The sequence below is a fragment of the Belonocnema kinseyi genome, chromosome 4, assembly GCF_010883055.1.
Source record: "Belonocnema kinseyi isolate 2016_QV_RU_SX_M_011 chromosome 4, B_treatae_v1, whole genome shotgun sequence".
Lineage (NCBI taxonomy): Eukaryota > Metazoa > Arthropoda > Insecta > Hymenoptera > Cynipidae > Belonocnema > Belonocnema kinseyi.
The window spans coordinates 17,021,302-17,040,814 of NC_046660.1; the positions used below are offsets into that span (position 1 = coordinate 17,021,302).

Below are 19,513 nucleotides of genomic sequence, written 5' to 3' on the forward strand. Positions count from 1 at the left end.
AATCAATACCATTTTTGGTTAAGAAATCATGTGTTTTATTAAAAGGTCATCTTTCTTTGTAGAAATTAAATTGTTTTATGGAAAATTTATAATTTTTGATTAGAAATTAGATTTTTCGGTTGAATTATCAACTATAAATATTTTTTGGTTGTATGTCGTTCTGTTGTAAATGCAACTATATTGTTAAAAATTAAAACCGTAATTTATGGGTGGAAATACTCTTTTTGTTTTTAAAATTAAATAATTTCGTTGAAAGTTCATGTATTTTGTTGCAAATTGACCTTGTTTAGTAGAAACTTAATCTTTTTGGTTGAAAATGTATCATTTTTGGTCAAAAATGCAATTGTTTGGTTAAAATATCAACTGTACATCTCCTTGGATTTAAAAGTCGATTATTTCACTAACAGTTAAACTACTTTGTAAAAAAAAATACGTTTTTTTAACAAGGTTTTTTTAATTATGGTTGAAAATTTAACAATTTGGTTGAAAACTCATATTCTTCGCTTAAAAAATTCAACTTTTTGTAAATAATTCGTTTTTTTTTACTTTAAAATTAAATAATTTCTTTAAAAATTCATGCATTTTGTTTAAGATTTGTCTTTTTTTGTAGATCATCAATTTTCTTGGTCGAAAATTCATCTGATTGGTTGAAAATTTAACAACTTTGTTTAAAATTAATTTTTTTGTTAAAAATTATTTATCTTTATCTGAAAATGTAACTATTATATGATTGATTAAAAATTAATCGTATATATTGGTTAAGTTAGAAAGTCGTTTTTTTATAGAACATCAAACTTCTTGATCAAAAATTCACCTTTTCCCTTGAAAATTTGTTTTTTTTTCTTGTTAAATTCAATTTTTTGCACAGTTTTTATCTGGAAATTGTACTATTCCATTTTTGTTTGAAACATTATCCTGTACATTGTATTAGTTAAAACACCGATTATTTGAAAGAAAATTAATTAATTTTGTTGAAAAGTAAACTTTTGGGTTGAACAATTTATTTATTGTGTTAATTAGATTTTTTTGAAGATTCATCATTTTAGTTAAAGACTGAAAACTCAACTGTTTTGTGAAAAAATTTTCTGTTTGTATGAGTTCAACAGTTTTTAATAAAAAAATGTAAGCCTTTTTTTGTTGAAGATTCATAATTTTAAATGAAAATTCATCTCTTACGTTAAAATTTTAAGGATATGGTTGAAATTTCGTTTTTTTTTTTAGTTGAAAATGAAACTGTTTTGTTACACCGTTCGATTTTCAAAATTGTCGATTCGTAAATAAGACTTTTGAGTTAAGATTTATAAATAAAAATGTGAGAATGAATAATATAAAGCAACTTAAAATAAACGAATTCAATTTATAATTTAAAAAGTTTCCAATTAAAAATGAATTGTAATTAATCCATTTTTACTGATCAAAATTATTCAGTCTTTAACCTTAAAAAATTTATTTATTTATTCTTCAATTCAAAGCATTGGAAGTATGTTTATATTTTTTAACCAGAAGTCCTTAAACAATTCCGTTTAAAAATAAGTTTACACTGTTTTGTAAAAAAATCATCTTTTTGGCTTTGAAATTCAACAATTTAAAAAAAATCCTTATTGACTGAAAAATCAACTCTTGTGTAAAATTAATATCTTTTTGGATGAGTTTAACAGTTTTTAATTAAAGATTCAAACTTTTTTTGTTGAAGATTTATCATTTTAGTTGAAAATATAATTATTTTGTTGGAATATTGTTATTCTCTTTTTTTTTAGTAGAAAATTCAATTATTTTGACAGTTACTTTCTAACATTTTCAATTGGCAAACTAAAATTTTTATCTCTAAATAACAACGCAAAAATAATAATCTGGAACAACTCAAAATAAAAACAATGTAACTTTTATTTTAAAAAGTTTTTAGTTAAAAAATTAATTTAATTGTTCAATTTTTAATGTTACGAACTGAAATTTTTTGAATTATTATCATTTTGAACCTTAAAAATAATAGCATAATTTGTATTTTTAACCAGAAATCTCTAAAATGTTAAAGTCATAAAAATTTTTAAATGTTAATTTCGTATTTTAAAATAATTTAATTTAAAAAATTGTAAAATTAAAAGGTGTAAACAGTTTGTGTTTTATACTTATGAATTATTGAGCGTTTAAATGAAATATTTCTGAATTAAAAATTTGTCAAGCTTCAGTGATGAAAGTTTAAAATTCAAAAGATTTCCCCCTCAAAAAAATCATTTTCAGATTTAAAATTTTGAATTTTCTAATTTCATCCTGAATTTTGAATTGGAACAGGAAATTTTTCAAAGCAATTGTATGTATTTCTGAATTGGATCAGAGATTTTTTGAAAAAAAATATAATTCAGATCTGGGACAAGCCATTATAAACAACTATTAAAAACTATACAAATTTGAAACGGAGTAGTTCGAAATAGAAAGCCTTGAATTGTTAAAATTGTAATGAGCTAAATTTTAAGTTTGAACGCTACAGTATTAATTTACGATAGAATAATATTCAAAATTAATTTAAAACTTGAAATTATTTGAAATAATTTGAAACACGATGTAGATTTTTACAGATTTAAAAAAAAAGCTTTTGAGAATTGCAAAATATTTAAAAAGAATAACAAAAATTGTTGTGATTGCTAGGAAAATTGAAAATGATTTTTTAGTTTGAAAAATAAATTTTAAGTCAGTATTTGAAAAGATTTTAAAATTTTTAAAAAAGGGAATCAGGACGATTTTAAGGCAATTTTTTTATTTTGCAGTTTTTTTAATTTTAGGAAAAAAAATCTAATTAACACAATAAATCAATTTTCAACCCAAAAGTTTACTTTTCAACAAAATAAATTAATTTTCTATTAAATAATTGATGTTTTAACTAATATAATGTACAACAAAATACATGAATTTTTAAAGAAATTATTTAATTTTAAAGTCAAAAAAGACGAATTATTTACAAAAAGTTGAATTTTTTAGCGAAAAATATGAGTTTTCAAACAATTAGTTAAATTTTCAACCATAATTAAAAAAACCTTGTTAAAAAACTTATTTTTTTACAAAGTAGTTCAACTGTTAGTGAAATAATCGACTTTTAAACCCAAGGAGATGTACAGTTGATATTTTAACCAAACAATGGCATTTTTGACCAAAAATGATACATTTTCAACCAAAAAGATTAAGTTTCTACTAAACAAGGTCAATTTCCAACAAAATAAATGAACTTTCGACGAAATTATTTAATTTTAAAAACAAAAAGAGTATTTCCACCCATAAATTACGGTTTTAATTTTTAACAATATAGTTGCATTTACAACAGAACGACTTACAACCAAAAAATATTTATAGTTGATAATTCAACCGAAAAATCTAATTTTTAATCAAAAATTATAAATTTTCCATAAAACAATTTAATTTCTACAAAGAAAGATGACCTTTTAATAAAACACATGATTTCTTAACCAAAAATGGTATTGATTAGTTGTCAGTTTCAAAAATGTATTTTCAACGAAAGAGATGAACCTTCAAATACAAAAAAATAGACTATTATAATATAACATAATTATAATATTATCATTATTAATATACGTATATATATATATGATAGTATTAAGATTTATATAAATTATATTTTATACATGAAATAACATAACCTCAAAATGTACGAATATCAAGAGGCGTGCGATCTATTCAAATCATGAGAATCGTCCGCCGAAATCTGGAAATATTAAAATTCCAATCTCCTGAATTTATTTCAAAGCAGTTAGCTGTTAGCAGATAGATATATAAATAGAATCGACGAAGTCCTCCGACCGGCAATCGTGCATCTTCGAGTTTTCAAATGCAGAAGAGGAGAAATGGGTTGCGCGCGCAACTCAGTCATTTACAGCGTCTCCTACTATATTCACACGGATATAGCCCTGTCATAGTGTTGGATCGCCTCTCGTTTCAGATCTGGGATCACTGGCGTATCCTACTATATTCACACGGACATAGCGCTGTCATAGTATTGGACCACATATCGTTTCAGACCTGGGATCACTAATCCGGTCACGTAGGACCTTCACTCAAATTGTCTCTTTTAGAAAATGTTGAGTGGAGGTCGCGTAGCCCAGTGCTTTGATTTTACGGTTCTCAACTTATGTTCCTTGACATACAACAATATAAATATTCAGATTTAACGTGTATAATAAATAATGATTAAGAAATGCTTAAATAGATTTTTCTTTATGCTAAAATAAGATTACGAAGTGACGAGTACAAAAAATTCTATTCTAATGAAAAAGAGGTTATGAATACAGGAATACTGCGTTCAGAGAAATAAAACATTTTTATTTTTCCCAATGATTAATATCATCTCTGTCGTATTTTAAAATTAAATTTTTGTTTATTTTCGACGATATGACTTGAAATAAAATCACTAAAATTGCAAAAAATGAATTCAGAATAATTAATTACTAATATATAATAATTATAAAATAAATAATATTGTATACAAATAATCAAATCATATTTATACTGTTAAAATGAATCTTTTTTTCCTAAAACTAAAACTTCTTATTACCTTTTTATGAACATTTTGAACCATTTAAAATGCTAAATTGAAGAAATTTTTTTCTGAAGTCAAAATTAATAACGTTTTTACGATGAAAATTACCTTATTTTTGATCTGTTACTCCAAAATTCTAATTGAGAATTAAGAAATTACTTTGGATGTATTTTCCAAATCATTATTTATCATAAGTATTAAATCTGAATATTTATGTCATTCAAAATCAGCGCTAACAGTGCCAATCGAGTTTTCGGCGCGACGCAAGCGCAGTTTTATAAGTTCCCAAGATTGGGAACACTGTATACCAGAATCTGGTGCCACAACAGCACGCCAAAGCGGAACCAGCCGGGTGCCAGGGGTGCTATTCTCGAGTATCGTTCTACTATTTTAGAACGCTAAAATTTTAGAGCGGTCTTTTAGAACAAAATGGGAAACAGTGCACCCTTTTTTAGTGCGACTTTGCCGAGGTAAACCGCGGGGGGGGGGGGGGGATGTTGGCTCACTAGAGTCTAGATGCCTTCAAATGTTATTAAATTTAAAAAATAAAGCAATAACCTTTAATTCGTCCACTTCATTCTTCTCTATAATTCAAGTGCCACGTAGTGGTGGAATTTTATCTCAAATTCGCTGTGAATGTTAGAACTCTAACGTAATTGCGGTGGTGATTGGGCGTTAGGTTTCTTAACTGTTTGCTTAATTTTACTTTTTCAATAAAAAAACAATGCAATTTATATTTATTTTTAAGTGCATATATTATGTTTTATTATTTATAATAGACAATTACTGCCAAAATAGTTTTTAATTTGTATAAAAGTGTAAATATCTTACTTTTCTTATAAATGATCAATTCACAGTATATGAAATTGAATATACATAGTCTCTTAATGGCGATTTCGTATACCGATGTTTTAGATTTAATATACTAATGTTTATTGGGGCGTATCGAAAAAAAGTTGTTTACTCGAAGTTGTAATAGAAATTAAAATTTTCATTTGGGAGTCAAAAACGCTCCTTTAAAGTTTCATTTAAAAAATTCCTTCTCAGCATAGTAGATATAGCGAAAAATCTTATAAACGAAGCAACAATAATATATACTGTTGTTGCAACATATTGCAAATACATTTCCATTAATTTATATCAAAAATTATTTAATCAAATAGTCGAGAAATTTACCGTGACTATGAAAATAGTGAAAAAGCCCATTTTTAATATTTCTATTATTTCTAATATTTTTATCGCGTCACGAAGTGCCATATTGACTTCCCAGATTCTGTTTTTTTTTTTGACTTATATTAATTTATTATTATTTTTGTTTGTTCACTTCTCACAGTCATACGTGTTGGGATACACATGTTTTTAAGGTTAATTTAATGCTATGTTTCTCTCTTCTACGTGAGTTGTAATTCGTTTCGAGGTTATTTATTACAAAAATCTTTTACTTTCTCGCCCTTTAGCGTTATATTTCTGGTCTTTCGCTTATTAGAATTTATTGATATTTGTGTTTTTTCCCTTTCCGGAGTCATACATGTTGTCATGTATTTCCTTTTGAGGTTAATTTTAGGCTATGTTTCTCCCTTCTACGTATGACGTATTTGGTTTCGTGGTTAATTTTAGAAAAATCGATCATTTTCTCGCATCTTTAGCGTTCTATTTCTCGTTTAGAGTGGTATAAACCCACACTTTGTAAAGTGTTTAAATATTTAAGCATGCTAACCATCAATTCTAACTCGAGAATACCGATTTATGCCAACCATTCTAAAATCAGCCATTTTAGTATTCTAAAATATTAGAACGATACTCGAAAATAGCACCCCAGGCTGCAAACAGATTCTTCTTTTTCTGACCCCCAGCTGACGGCAGTCTGCAGTTATCTTGCTACTACACTGAAAATTTTTTGAGCGAGCTGCTCGCCCACGTGGTAGAGCTGGAACACCAAATGCGTCGCGCGCTGCTCACCTGCAACTTGGTACACATCCTCTCTCATATTGGGCACGCTCTGTTCCCACATTGGAACAGCTATAGTCCCAACGGTATTGGTACAGTAACGCTCCCTTTAGGCGGGAGGATCGTCTCGCACGTTTGGTACTATAGCTTTCTTACAAGTGGTCTGGCCGCTAAAACAACCGTCGTGGTGGCGCTGCGTTGCTACTAAGAAGACAGCTGCTTGCCCACATTTTTTTCAGTGTAGGGTTGTTTACTTTAGTCGTTATCTCATGGATCACATGTACCTCGAGCTTCTCCTCGTAAGCTATTTATATCTTATAAACACGTCTGTGTGCGTGCGTATCTACAAATTTCAAATTATTTCCACAGATTACTGAAAGGCATTCAAAAAGATTTTATGAGATAAGAATAAAGTATTGAAATATTCCTTACATATTAAATTATAAAAAGTACATTTTAAGCTAAACTTGTGAATTTACCATGATCACGTTTCTCTTGCAAACGCAGATTTTGGAAATTCAGAGGAAAATTACGCAAATTTCGTATGCTTACATAATTAAACAGCGCTGACGTCAAATTTTATTAAATCTAAATCTCAATGCCATGTAGTCCTAAAATGAACAAAATTCCTCGTTTACTATTCTATCATCCCAGTAACCAGCTTTACTCATTTCCTTCTATTTCTCTCTCTGATGACTATCATCCGAATAAATTCTTCTTCTTTTCCTTTCGCCGCCTCTTCTTCAAACATCTAATTTTTCTCCTTTTCTTATCACACACCTCGATGTATTCCTTTTTTCTCTCCTATATTCTTTTTCACTACTTATCCTTTTTTCCGTATTTTTAATTTCCTTCTCACTTCCTTCTTTTTTTCTTTACATTCCTCATAGCATTCACTTTAACCCCTTCCTTCTCTATCTTCTTTTTTACCTGTGCCCTCTAATACTCGTTATTTCTTTTCTATTATTTTTATATCTTCTTTCGAATTTTCCTTTCCTACTTTGAATTTACTTACCTTTCCATTAAATGGTTATTTCCTTTCTATTGACTGACCCCCTTATTCATTAATAAAAATGATTCAGTAACCTTAGCTTTAGCCTTAACCTTAGCCTAAAATATATAACTTCTTGTGTTCTCTCCTTTTTATACTTATTTTCAATACTCCTGATCGCATTATTATGGCAAAATGATACGAATGTATAATCATCTCTATCTAGCTTTTTAACTTTCCTCTTACTCGTTATCCACAATAAATTTCCGTTGCTTCTTCTTTTTCTGAGTGATTATATTCCCCTTCATCACCTCCTATGTTTACGTTAAGAATTATCAATCCCATCTGCGCCAAACTCTTTCAAATCTCTCCTCCCATCTTTACCTTTTCTACTATTAATTCTTCTTTTTCTTCTTTTATACCTTTCCTATCCATCCCTGTTGCACATTGCTTCCTTATACCCTTCACTATTCATCTCACTGCCCTGCCGTTTTAAGTAATTCTGTTTGCATTTTGAACTTGTAATCCGTAACCTCTTTGTAAGCTTACCCTTACCCTCACCCAATCCAAAGCTGAGAAAGGGATAGGGTGCGATATAATTTCCCCCTTCTTTTTTTTAGCTCGAAAAATTACCATTTTAAATGTAAAATTTGATTTTCTGATTTGTCATTGTATTTTTAAAAATTTTGTATTATTTTGTGACTTTGTATTTTTTTGTAAATTTCTATTCTTAAATTAATCAAAATAAAAACTTTAGTTTGTCTATCATTTAAAAAATCACTAAGGCTTTCTCTATGAGGGAACAAATACATTTGCTAACGGGATGTAAAGTTCTCGAGAAATGAGAACCCATATAAATTCAAATAAAAATAAAGTAGTAACTTTAATGCAAATATTACAGGAAAGTTATCCGAAACTTCATGGGGGAATGTGGCAGGGAACATTCCTAAGGTATTTCCGAAATTATCCAAAGCCAAATTATTTTGGCTAATCACCCGAAATTTAATAAAGTTCTCTAAAATATTAGGAAAAATGTACTTACCCACCGTACATTTACTTTTTATAATTTTAAGAGCCTTTGCGAGTATTTTGTCAGAAGATTATAACTGATTCTCTTAGAATTAACATAAATATTATATGCTCAGTCATTATGTTTCAACTAAAATTCTAAAGCGTATCAGTCAAAGTAAATACAATCGATAATTGATATAAAAAGTCGATGAAATCATTACTTATAGTATTACTTTATTTGAATATTAAATAAACAATTAATTTGATATAATCAAACTTCATACTCAATAAGCCAAAAAAAAATTTTAATCCCTTGCAGTTTGATGTGTTATATCAGAGAATAATTCAGAAAGTGGAGCCACTCAATATTTTCCTTAGTATTCAGAATAGCGGCTATTTAAAATTGCGGTCTACAGATGATACACTTGCTCTACTCGAAAATACCGGGTGATTGGGCGTTGGGTACCCACTGGAGTTGCATTAATTTCTTCTTTGGTCAATAAGGTAGTAGTGCCACTTTCTATGTTTATTTTTACCCTTCTTCTTCTGCGATTACTATATGCATATATTCCAGCCAGAGCATTACTAGTCTCCAATATTGCAAAGACTTCCCCACCAGATGTTGATAAAACAATTTGTTCTTGGGTTGGAATAGGCCCATAGGTTTCCTTTCCTATTTTCAATTGAATCAGATTATTGATAGGAAAAGTGTATCTTCGAAGTTCGAATATCATGAGCGAATTCGGGCAGGAAATAAGCCGAATAAACTTAAGTTGCTCAAGTCCGCATCCAAGTCCATCAGAAGTAGGAAGCCTGATAGGAGAACGCATGTCAGAAGAAATCCTAGAAATTGGATGGCTGGCAAGAGGAGACATGCACCTGGACCTGGACCTGACAGGAAGAGATGACCTATCAGGAGAATGTTTTCTGTCTGAAGAAGAAGAAGAAGAAGAAGAAGAAGAAGGGATGTCACGTGATGCCCAAATAATAGGTGCGCCATTAGGTAAGCAATCGAACTGGAAACCTAATTCTGGAAGATGAAACAGAGGACCCTCTCTCAGATAACTTCGTATTTATTTCGGACAAACTTAAATCTAACGTGTCGCGAGGAAAGGGACCTTAGGGTTACAAAAATTGATTTTCAGATTTGTTATGCTACTAATAGTTTTAAAATCACTCTTTCATTTTAAATAAGAATAAAGTGATTATCTGCAAAATTATAATTGTTATTAGGCTGCAAAGCGCGGCGTGAATCGCCTATTTCGACACGCGCGCACATCTGAGTCGCTGAACGCAAAGCGAGAGAATGTAGTCTTAAGTGGAGGGAATAGATTCTGGAGATTTTCCCCACTCTGTGAGGGTTTTCCTTCGACCACTCCAGCAATCGCTTCTTCTGAAAAATTTGCCTGTTAATCCTAAGGTCCCTTTCCTCGCGGCGCATTACAAATAGTGTTCGAAAAAAAACATTGATGATAAGATGCGGATGTCGCACAAATTGTTTTTTCCAGAAAGCTTAAAATTTTCAAAAAATACATTTATATTATTATATTAATAATAAATTATTATATTACTATATTTACCAAGAGAATTAAGGATGACCGCCAGTGGCAGAACCAGAGTAGGAAGGATCCTCATTTTGTCTGTCTGAAGAAGATATTTACAATGTATTAATGTAGAGTTTGGATAACAGTTTATCTGAGGACTATTTTGCTCCTTTATTAAAGTGCGTAATAATATACATATCTATCATAGACGTTATCTCTAAAATTAGGTAAGCCTCGATCGAGACTATTATATGCTCTTCTATTATACGTTATATTAAATACTAGTATTTTGTAAAATTTTAGTATAATTTGGAGATATTTTGCAAGATATTAATAGATTTTAAAAGATTTTGTAGGATTTTAAACATTTCAAAGTATTTCAATTTATTTCCAGAATTTCAAGAAATTTTTTAAGATTATACGATATTTCAAATACTTCAAGGTCTTTCAGAAGATTTTAATGGATTTCAAAGCATTTAGGTGATTTTAAAAGAATTCGTACATTTTAATTGTTTTCAGGTATTTGGAGGTATTTCCACAGATTACTTGATTATTAAATTAACTATGCTACATCTTGATATAAAAATAAAATGTAAGCTAATCTCACTAATTTACAATCAACGCGTTTCTGTTTTTAAGGCAGAAAACGAAACTGTAAAGGTAAATAATTATTCAAAATACTGATCCGTCTAGCTGATAAGTGATCATCTGTTTATACGTAAGTTGACAATAATACCTTGAAAATTTAAGGTCTTTGCTGAAATTTATTTTATTAAGTTCAACTTTTTATAGTTTAAAAATAACATATTTTCTGCACAAATATCAACAATTCATTTTCTTTTAATTCATCGTTTCTAGTTCTTGTTCAAAATTTAACTATTTTATTGAAAATTATTTTTGTAGTTCAAAAATAAAACTAAATCTTCTTGGTTGAAAATTAAGCTATTTTGTTGAAAATTAATTTTATTTGTTTAAAAATTAATTGTTTTGCTGAAAATTTAACAATTCTATTTTTAGTCGAAAATATATTTGTTTCAGGTGAACATTCGACTTTTTGGTAGACAATTAATCTCATTAGTTCAAACTTCATCTTTTTTTTAAATTAGTTTCTTTGTTTGAAAATTTAACTCTTTGTCAAAAATTATTTTTTCTTCAGTTAAAAGTTAATTTCTTTAACTAAAAATAGAACTCTTTTTTTCCTGCTTAAAAATGAATATTTTTGAGTTTAAAGTTCATTTATTTTTTGAAGGGTTGTCTTTTTGTATTGATAATAATTTAATTATTTTTGTGGAAAAATTTTTATTTGGTATCTAATTACAACTTTTTTGTGAAAAATTTATATTTTCAAAATGAAAACCCAACCATTTTGCAAGAAATTCGTCTTTTTGTCTTGAAAATTTAACATTTGGTTTTGTTATCTAACATTCATAACTTTGGTTCAATCAGTTTACTATTATCCAGAATTTGACGTTTCGTCAATTTATTATGTTTGAGAATTTGAAATTGCATCAATCTATTATAGTCCGGAATTTAAAATTTGGCAATTTACTATTTTCTATTTTCAGGAAGTTTGAACTTTTACTATTTTCGGGAATTAAAAATTACAGCAGCTGGCTATTTTCGCAAATTTAAAAGTTAGGCATTTTACAATTTTCTGGAATTTTAAATTTCGGCACTTTACTATTTTTTGCAATTTAATGTTTTCAGGAAATAGAAAATTCGGGATTTAAAACGCCTGGAGTAAATATTTTCGGTATTTTTTTTTTCTTAGGGAATTAAAAATTTCATCAGTTTACTATTTTTGGAGATCAGAAAATTAGGCAATTTACAATTTCCCATATTTTCCCATTTCGGCAATTTACTATTATCGGAAAGAAAGAAATTCGGATTTTACAATTTAAGGAATAAATATTTTCAGTTTCAGTTTTTCGGGAATTTGAAATTCTCTCAGCTCACTATTTTCGCGAACTGGAAAATTAGGTAATTTACTATTTTCGGTAATTTGAAATCTCGGCAATTTAATGTTTTTAGAAATGTTAAGAATTTAAAAATTTTATAATTAATCAAATTTCAGGAAATATTAAATGAGAATATTTCGGAAATAATCGTTTTCAGTCGTTTTTTTTTCAGGAATTCGAAAGATAGTTAGTTTACTATTTCCGGGAACTAAAAAATTAGGCGATTTACTATTTTGGGGAATTGCAAATTTCGGCCATTTACTATTTTCTGAAATTTGGAATTTCGGCAGCTTACTTTTTTCGGAAATTTGAAAATTATGCAATTTACAATTTTCCGAAACTTCAAATTGCGTCAATTTACTATTTTGGGAATAAGAAAATTCAGGTTCTTAAACTTCGGAAATAAACTTTTTCAGTAGGTTTATTTTTTTCGGGAATTGAAATATCGTCAGCTTTCTATTTTTGGCAATTGGAAAATTAGGCAATTTACTGTTTTTGGACATTTTTAATTTCTGCAGGTTACTGTTTCCGGAATTTGAAATTTCGGCAGTTTATCATTATCGTGAATTTGAAATTTCGGAAAATTACTTTTTTCCGAAATTTGAAATTTTCGCAATTTGCTGTATTTGGGGATTTGAAAGTTCGAGCTTTATGATTTCGCGAATCAATTTTTTTTTTAATTTTGGAAATAAATTATTTTCGTAGTTTTTTCAGAAATTTGAAATTTCGTAAATTTATTATTTTCTAAAATTTGAAATTTCGGCAATTTAATACATTTATTCGGGAATTTGAAACTTTAGCAATTTACTCTTTGCAGAAATTTTAAAATTCGAGTTTAAAAATTTCGAGCATAAGCATTTTCGGAGTTTAATTTTTTGTCCAGAAATTTTGGTATTTTTTCTCATTCTTGATTTTGAAAATCCGGAAAAATTATTTCATCCCGTTTCGACGTTTTAAAATGAAATTAAATTAAAATGAAATGAAATTTTTTAGTGTAGTTAGCGAAAAAATTATCAATCTTTAAATATTTATTTAAAAAAACCCCTGAAAAAGGGCTCGGTGGATTTTTTAAAAATCCTTTCTAGTTTTTAAACAGACTTTGCTTGTAGGCATACTTTCTGCCAGACTCGGACGTATATCGGGCTGCAGTCGTTAAGGGCATGCGATACTTTTTTTATTCCTACCTTACCGACTTTTTTGTTGGATATACCAATTCCAAATGAAATAAGATTTTAAGCTAAAATTTTCCCGAGTCCCTTTTCATTATTTTCATAAACTTTCAGCTTGATGTCTCGTTTCAAGTGGAATTGATACGATTGGTATGATCAAAGAATATCTTTGGTATAATCCAAAAAAATAATGTCGGTAATGATGATAAATCTCACAAAAATAATTTTGGTTTTGAAAATAATAAAAAATTTATAAATATGATCAAATTGTTGAATTTTAAAAGAAATCTGAATTATCATTTAAGTAAGTAAGGCAAAGATAATATAAGCATGGTTGCGGCACGGGAGGTCGGAGTGGGAGAACGATACATATATCTAACTACATTTTTGCATGCCTCGAGGTGCTGCCCTCTTCAACTTTTCGATGTTTCTATGGCAACCGCCTCCTTTGCCTATGTCTACGGGAGGGGTGGGGCCAAGTCGAAAGCCAAACAGAAAGTTCCGGTGATTTTCTGTTTCTCGATACTCGCGCTCGCCTTCGCCAACCATATTTATAGCTGACTCGGGCCTGTCTATGCACGCCGAAAATATTAACATTAATGAGGGCCTAAAATTATTATATTTATTATTATGTTAAAATTAATTAATTTATTTTACGGTTTCTTTTTAAAAAAGGGACATTTTCGAGATAGTAAATAAATTTAAAAAGTTAATTAATTTTAAATCAATTCAGAATTTAGTTAAATGAAAAAGTTAAATTAATTCCTCGTCTGGTTTCTTTTAAAAGAGATATTTTCGAAATACTATGTAAATAAGTTTTAAAAAATTCTTGTCATATTTTAGAATTGTAGCGAAATTGCAAACATTATTTTAAAAAATATAATTTTTAAAAAAATAGTGAATTGAAGGTTCGAATACTTCACTGTATAAATTTATCCTACATGTATTTTAAACCCTAAACTATTTTATTATTTTTTCGCATAATTAAGGTATAACTGAAGTAATATTTACACTTCTCTGTAGTGTCGAATTGACAATTCACATTTAATTCCGAGGAAAAATTTAAGGTTTTCACTACTCATTTAATTATTTATTAAAATTATATTAAAATTCTGTTTTTTGTTTGTTTTTGTTTCTGGATTATTTTAAACGTATAATCTTTTTCGTATAATTTGTTTAATTACAAAAACCAGTAACTAGACTATGCCTTGCACTTTAAAATTTAATTTTAGAAGTTTGAGGGCAGTTAACCACTTGCAATTGCTCATCAGAATTCACAACTTCATAGAAATCCAAATAGTTTATAAAAATAATTCAAAGAATCGAAGAATCCAAAAAAATTCTAAAGAAATATAAGGCGTTTAGGGGTGCATTTCAGCAACTAAGGCTGTTACAAAAAAATGGAAAAGGAAAGAATTACAAAAAATTGAAATAATTCAATAATTTTTTGCGAGCCGGGAAATGACCGGAAATTTGTTTCCTTGATTAAAACGGCCACGTGGATTTCTTAGTACTTAAGAAATTATTATATTCATTGGTGTTTTCCTGTAAAAATAGTTATACTTTTTCGTAATTGTAAAACAATTCCCATCAAGGATTGAAAAAAATTTTGATTTTATTCATTTCTTCAAGTGAATTTTTTTTTAAGTTTGCAATAACAAAGAAATACTATCCAATTAGGGGTTTTAAGGGTTTAAAAATCGTGATTTATTATTTAATGAATTTGCAACAAAGAAGATTAATTTTCTTACCAAAAAAGACGAATTTTTATCAAATTCCATGAATTTTCAACCAAATATTTGAATTTTCAACTTTTAAAGGATCCATTTCTAATCAAGAATAGACAAGTTGCAATTTTAAAAAAAAAAATAATTTTTAACATAAAAAACCAAATTGTCAACAAAAAAAGTTCAATGTTAAGCCAAAGAGGTAAATCTTGCAGAAGTATGATTTTTAAAAAACTAGATTTAACAAACATGAAAAAAACACGGAAAAGTTCATTAACAAACGAATCATACTTTAATTTTCTACCATATTGTTAAATCATTAATCAAAATATACTAATTTAGAACTTAACAATTGCATTTTTAATAAAAAGACGATGTGAAAAAAATTAAGAAAATTAATTTTCGACCAAAAAGATGAATTTTCAACAAAACAATGTTCTAAAAAATAATTAAATTTTAAACTTATAAAGTATAAATTTCTAACAAAAATGTAAAATTGCAAATTTTCAGATAAAAAATTAATTTTGAACAAAACGAAGAACTCAAAATGTCAAAAAAATTGTTACATGTTAAAAGCAATTTTAAACCAGAAAATATTAATTTTTAATAACAATATCAATTTAAATCAAAAATGAAATATTACCTTGTTAGTTAAAAAAAATTTAATTCTTATTTAAAAAAATGAATTTTCAACAAAATAGTTACATTTTTACAAAAGAGTTCAGCCTAAAAATGACTTTTTATCCGCAGAAGATTAATTTTCTAAAAATAGAATAGTTAAATTTTCGACCAAAGAGGTGAATCTAAAACCAAAAGAATAATTTTTTTACAAAGTAGTTCAACTTTTAACCAAGCTTCTGAATTCCTAAGGAAACAAGATGACTTTTTAACAAAATAGTTGCATTTTTTACAGAATAATAAAATTTGCAACTGAATACTAGAATTTTTAACCAAACGAGTCGAATTCTGAACCACAAATATAATAGTAGACTTTCTAACAAAAAGGATTTAAGCGAAAAAACGAGAAAAGGGGGTTTCTTAAAAACAGAGAAAAAAATAACAATTCTTTAAAAGTTAATAATAAGGAAACATACTAAATGTTATCTAAGTTCGTAACTTTTCTTCCACTGACCCCCAACACCTGTTCGAACCATAGTTTTTAGCATGACCCCCCCCCCCCATGCAATTGGTAATGCAGTTTACTGACGACCCCTTAAAGTTCCAATTTTTTTATTTAATGAAATTATCCTTATAATTTATAGTTTAAAGTTTGTTTAGCATAAAAATACACAACGAAAAATCGACAAGACTCAGAAAACGAAATTACAACAATTAAAAGAATGATCGAAAACAAGTATATTGAGACTATACTTAAGAAACTTTATTTTCACTTTTATTTATATTGGATAGAATTTTAATATTACAAAGGAAAGTAACAACGTTTTTCTTCGAAGAATTCAAATCATTTAGAAACTGAAATTAATAACAAAAATTGAAGGGCCTCTAATTTTTCTCATTCTCATCATTTATGATTGAGAAAGGATAAGAAAAGAAAGGTCCGACAAGTCCGAAAAGAAAGGACGAGTTCGTTAACAGCCATTTTGGATAAAAATACAAATTTTGGGATAATTTTTTTTATATATAAAATTTTTATTTATGGCTATTAATAGTAAGAGAAGGCCAAACATTTTATCCTGATGACTTTTTTTTATACAAAAAAAATTATCAGAGTTATAGCATTTCCAAATTTTTAATATCAATCGAAAATCAAAATTATAAGCCAAACAACGTACGATATGAAAAAAAGTAAAGAAAAGCATTGCTTTTTAAAAGCCCTACAAGATTATTATACGAACTTTTTGGATTTTCTGCTAAAGTTGAAAAATCTAATTTTGATTGCACAAAAATTAATGAGATATGAAAAATCCCATTTTGTGGTCAAACTATTCAGGATAAAAAATTATTTATTTAATTATTATTTTACAACTGTCTGTCAAAAAACGAGTGCTCAGTGCGAGTGTCACGATAATATTGTGTACCTCAAAGCCTACAGAACTTTGAGAAACTTAATCTTTAAGGGCATGTGACACAGCTAAATATCTATATTACCGACCTCACTTTTTCAGTTCACTGAATGTTTTTTTGAACCTAAGAACTTTTTTTGTAAATAAAATATCAAGCTGAAACTTTGGAAAATGTATTAGAGTACAATAAAGTACGTTTAGGTACTGCATTTTGGTAGGAACTTCACTGAAAATTATTTCATCTTTTTTCTGAACCTCGACATTTTTGAACGTTCGAACTTTTTTTATACATAAAATATCGGTCTCAAACTTTGAAAAATATAAGAGCCGAAAGAAAACTACGTTTAAGTACAAAACTTAATAATAAAAGATGTAAAAAAAAATTTTCAACTATCAATTCCATCGGCATCAGCCGGTAACGTTGTACACAAAAATACGAATCCTCTAGAGCCTCGTCTTGTGGCCGCCAGGGTTCGTATTTTCATGTACAACGTTACCGGCTGATGCCGATGGAATTGATAGTTGAAATATATTTTTTTCACATCTTTTATTATTAAAATTTGTACTTAAACGTAGTTTTCTTTTGGCTCTTGCATTTCTCAAAGTTTGAGACCAATATTTTATGTATAAAAAAAGTTCGAACGTTCAAAAAATTTCGAGGTTCAGAAAAAAGATAAAATAATTTTCAGTGAAGTTCCTACCAAAATGCAGTACCTAAACGTACTTTATTGTACTCGAATACATTTTCTAAAGTTTCATCTCGATATTTTATTTACAAAAAAAGTTCTTAAGTTCAAAAAAACATTCAGTGAACTGATAAAGTGAGGTCGGTAATATAGGTATTTAGCTGTGTCACATGCCCTTAAGGGCATGTGTTACTTCGTCGTGTGGTCAAATGGGTACAGTTCCGACGGCTTTTTTTCCACAAAAATGAAAGTTTTTAAAAACTGAATTCGGAGATGCTATAAAATATCATAACGGACGTCACCGGACTCTTTTTTCAGAGACAATAACAAAAAAATGTTATTGTGCTAATTACCAAATTTTATGCATGCGTATTATTTTGTGGTTAGGGTGATTTTTAGCTCTCTGTAATTCCGATAACGTAGGTCTCTATCGTCCCGATTCTGTCGGTAAGCACTCTAGAATAATTATGGTGCAATAAACCATCTTACCAGCCTAGCTGGTAATGCAGATAGATAAATTTTGAAATTTTCGGCGGAAAGGGCGTACGAAACAGCATGAAACTTTGAAACTAATGTTAAATTTTTCGCCACTGGGAAATTATTTATGAAATAAACTTTTTTGATTGCCTGCAAACAAGGTTAGTTTCGGGAGATTAGTTACTATGTTTATTTGCAAGTCCAATGTTTTCGGCCACAAATATTGTATGGTTTGGAAGTAACGCACAGAAGAATTCTAACATACATAACCTCCAAATGTACACACGTTGTTAGCAATATCAAAAAAATTTTTGAAAAAAACACAAATAAAGTGTGCGGGGACGTCCGTTAGCATGTTTGCTATCATTTCTCAAATTTTTAAGACAAAATACTGATTATTCTAGAAAAAAGCCGTCGGAACCTAAAACTGGTAAAATCGATAATTTTCTAAGTGTCACATGCCCTTAACTATACTTATTCAGGCAAAAAATTCAAAATAAGAACACGCATATAACATTTTATATATAACATTTTTTCAATTTTGAAATTATGGGGTTCTCAATTTAAAAAATCGGGACATAGTTTACACACATAGTAAGATACATAAATTTATATAAAATATTATATAAAAGAATAAAATAAGAAATATATTCATTATATAATTTTATCGTATCATTATAATTTATTTAATTCATAATTAATTACACAAACATACAAATTTACGAATTATTGTTTACTTAAATTAATAATCGTGAGGGAGGCGGTATTCCTATAAAATTTAACTCTACATCTAAATACTCCAAATCGCTAATTATACATGCGAGAACACTGTACGATCATATTTATTTAAAAAATTAATTATTTTAAATTTCAACTAAATATGTTTATCAATTAAAACTTTTAATGTCTTGAAACGTATAGTTTCATTTAGTAGAATTTCTACCGCTTTTTCTCAAAACAACAAAATAATATTATTCATAAACAGTAAATTTTAATTGCAAAATAACTAATTTTTTCCATAAAAGATGTCAGCTAAAAATATTTATTACAATACAATTACATTTTAATTCAATTTAAATTTAAATCTTATGCATCTACATATTTTCTTGATATAAAATTTATTCTAATAATTGATTCATTAATGTAAAATAATCAGTCAAAATTCTCAATATAAAATTTGTATTTTATATTTTTAAGTATTTAGTATTTACCGACTTAGTATCGACTATTTGATGGACTTGTTCGACGGGTGAAGATTGCAGGGGCAAAGTAGTTGGTTTGTGTGATTTTCGGGTTGAGAGGCATGGGGGGATCGGGCAATTTGTAACAAGCCGAGTCTTTTACCGCGCGAAAGTTCAAATATTTTAGATTTAATAAGAGAATAATTAATAAAAGTATGAAAAATAAGATTTTCTATAATTTCTAAGAATAAATCA

At 28.2% G+C, this 19,513-nt stretch overlaps 1 protein-coding gene across 1 annotated transcript in view; it reads right to left on the reverse strand.

The window, feature by feature from the left end:
• Window positions 1–9,721: 9,721 nt before the first annotated feature.
• LOC117170766 (asparagine synthetase domain-containing protein CG17486) overlaps window positions 9,722–19,513 on the reverse strand; it is a 26,601-nt gene continuing 16,809 nt past the window's right edge. The window contains exons 3-4 of the mRNA XM_033357803.1: window positions 10,073–10,136; window positions 9,722–9,885 (exon numbers count right to left, since the gene is read on the reverse strand). Coding sequence (XP_033213694.1) covers window positions 9,722–9,885; window positions 10,073–10,136 — 228 coding nt within the window. The remainder of the gene's footprint in view (window positions 9,886–10,072; window positions 10,137–19,513) is intronic.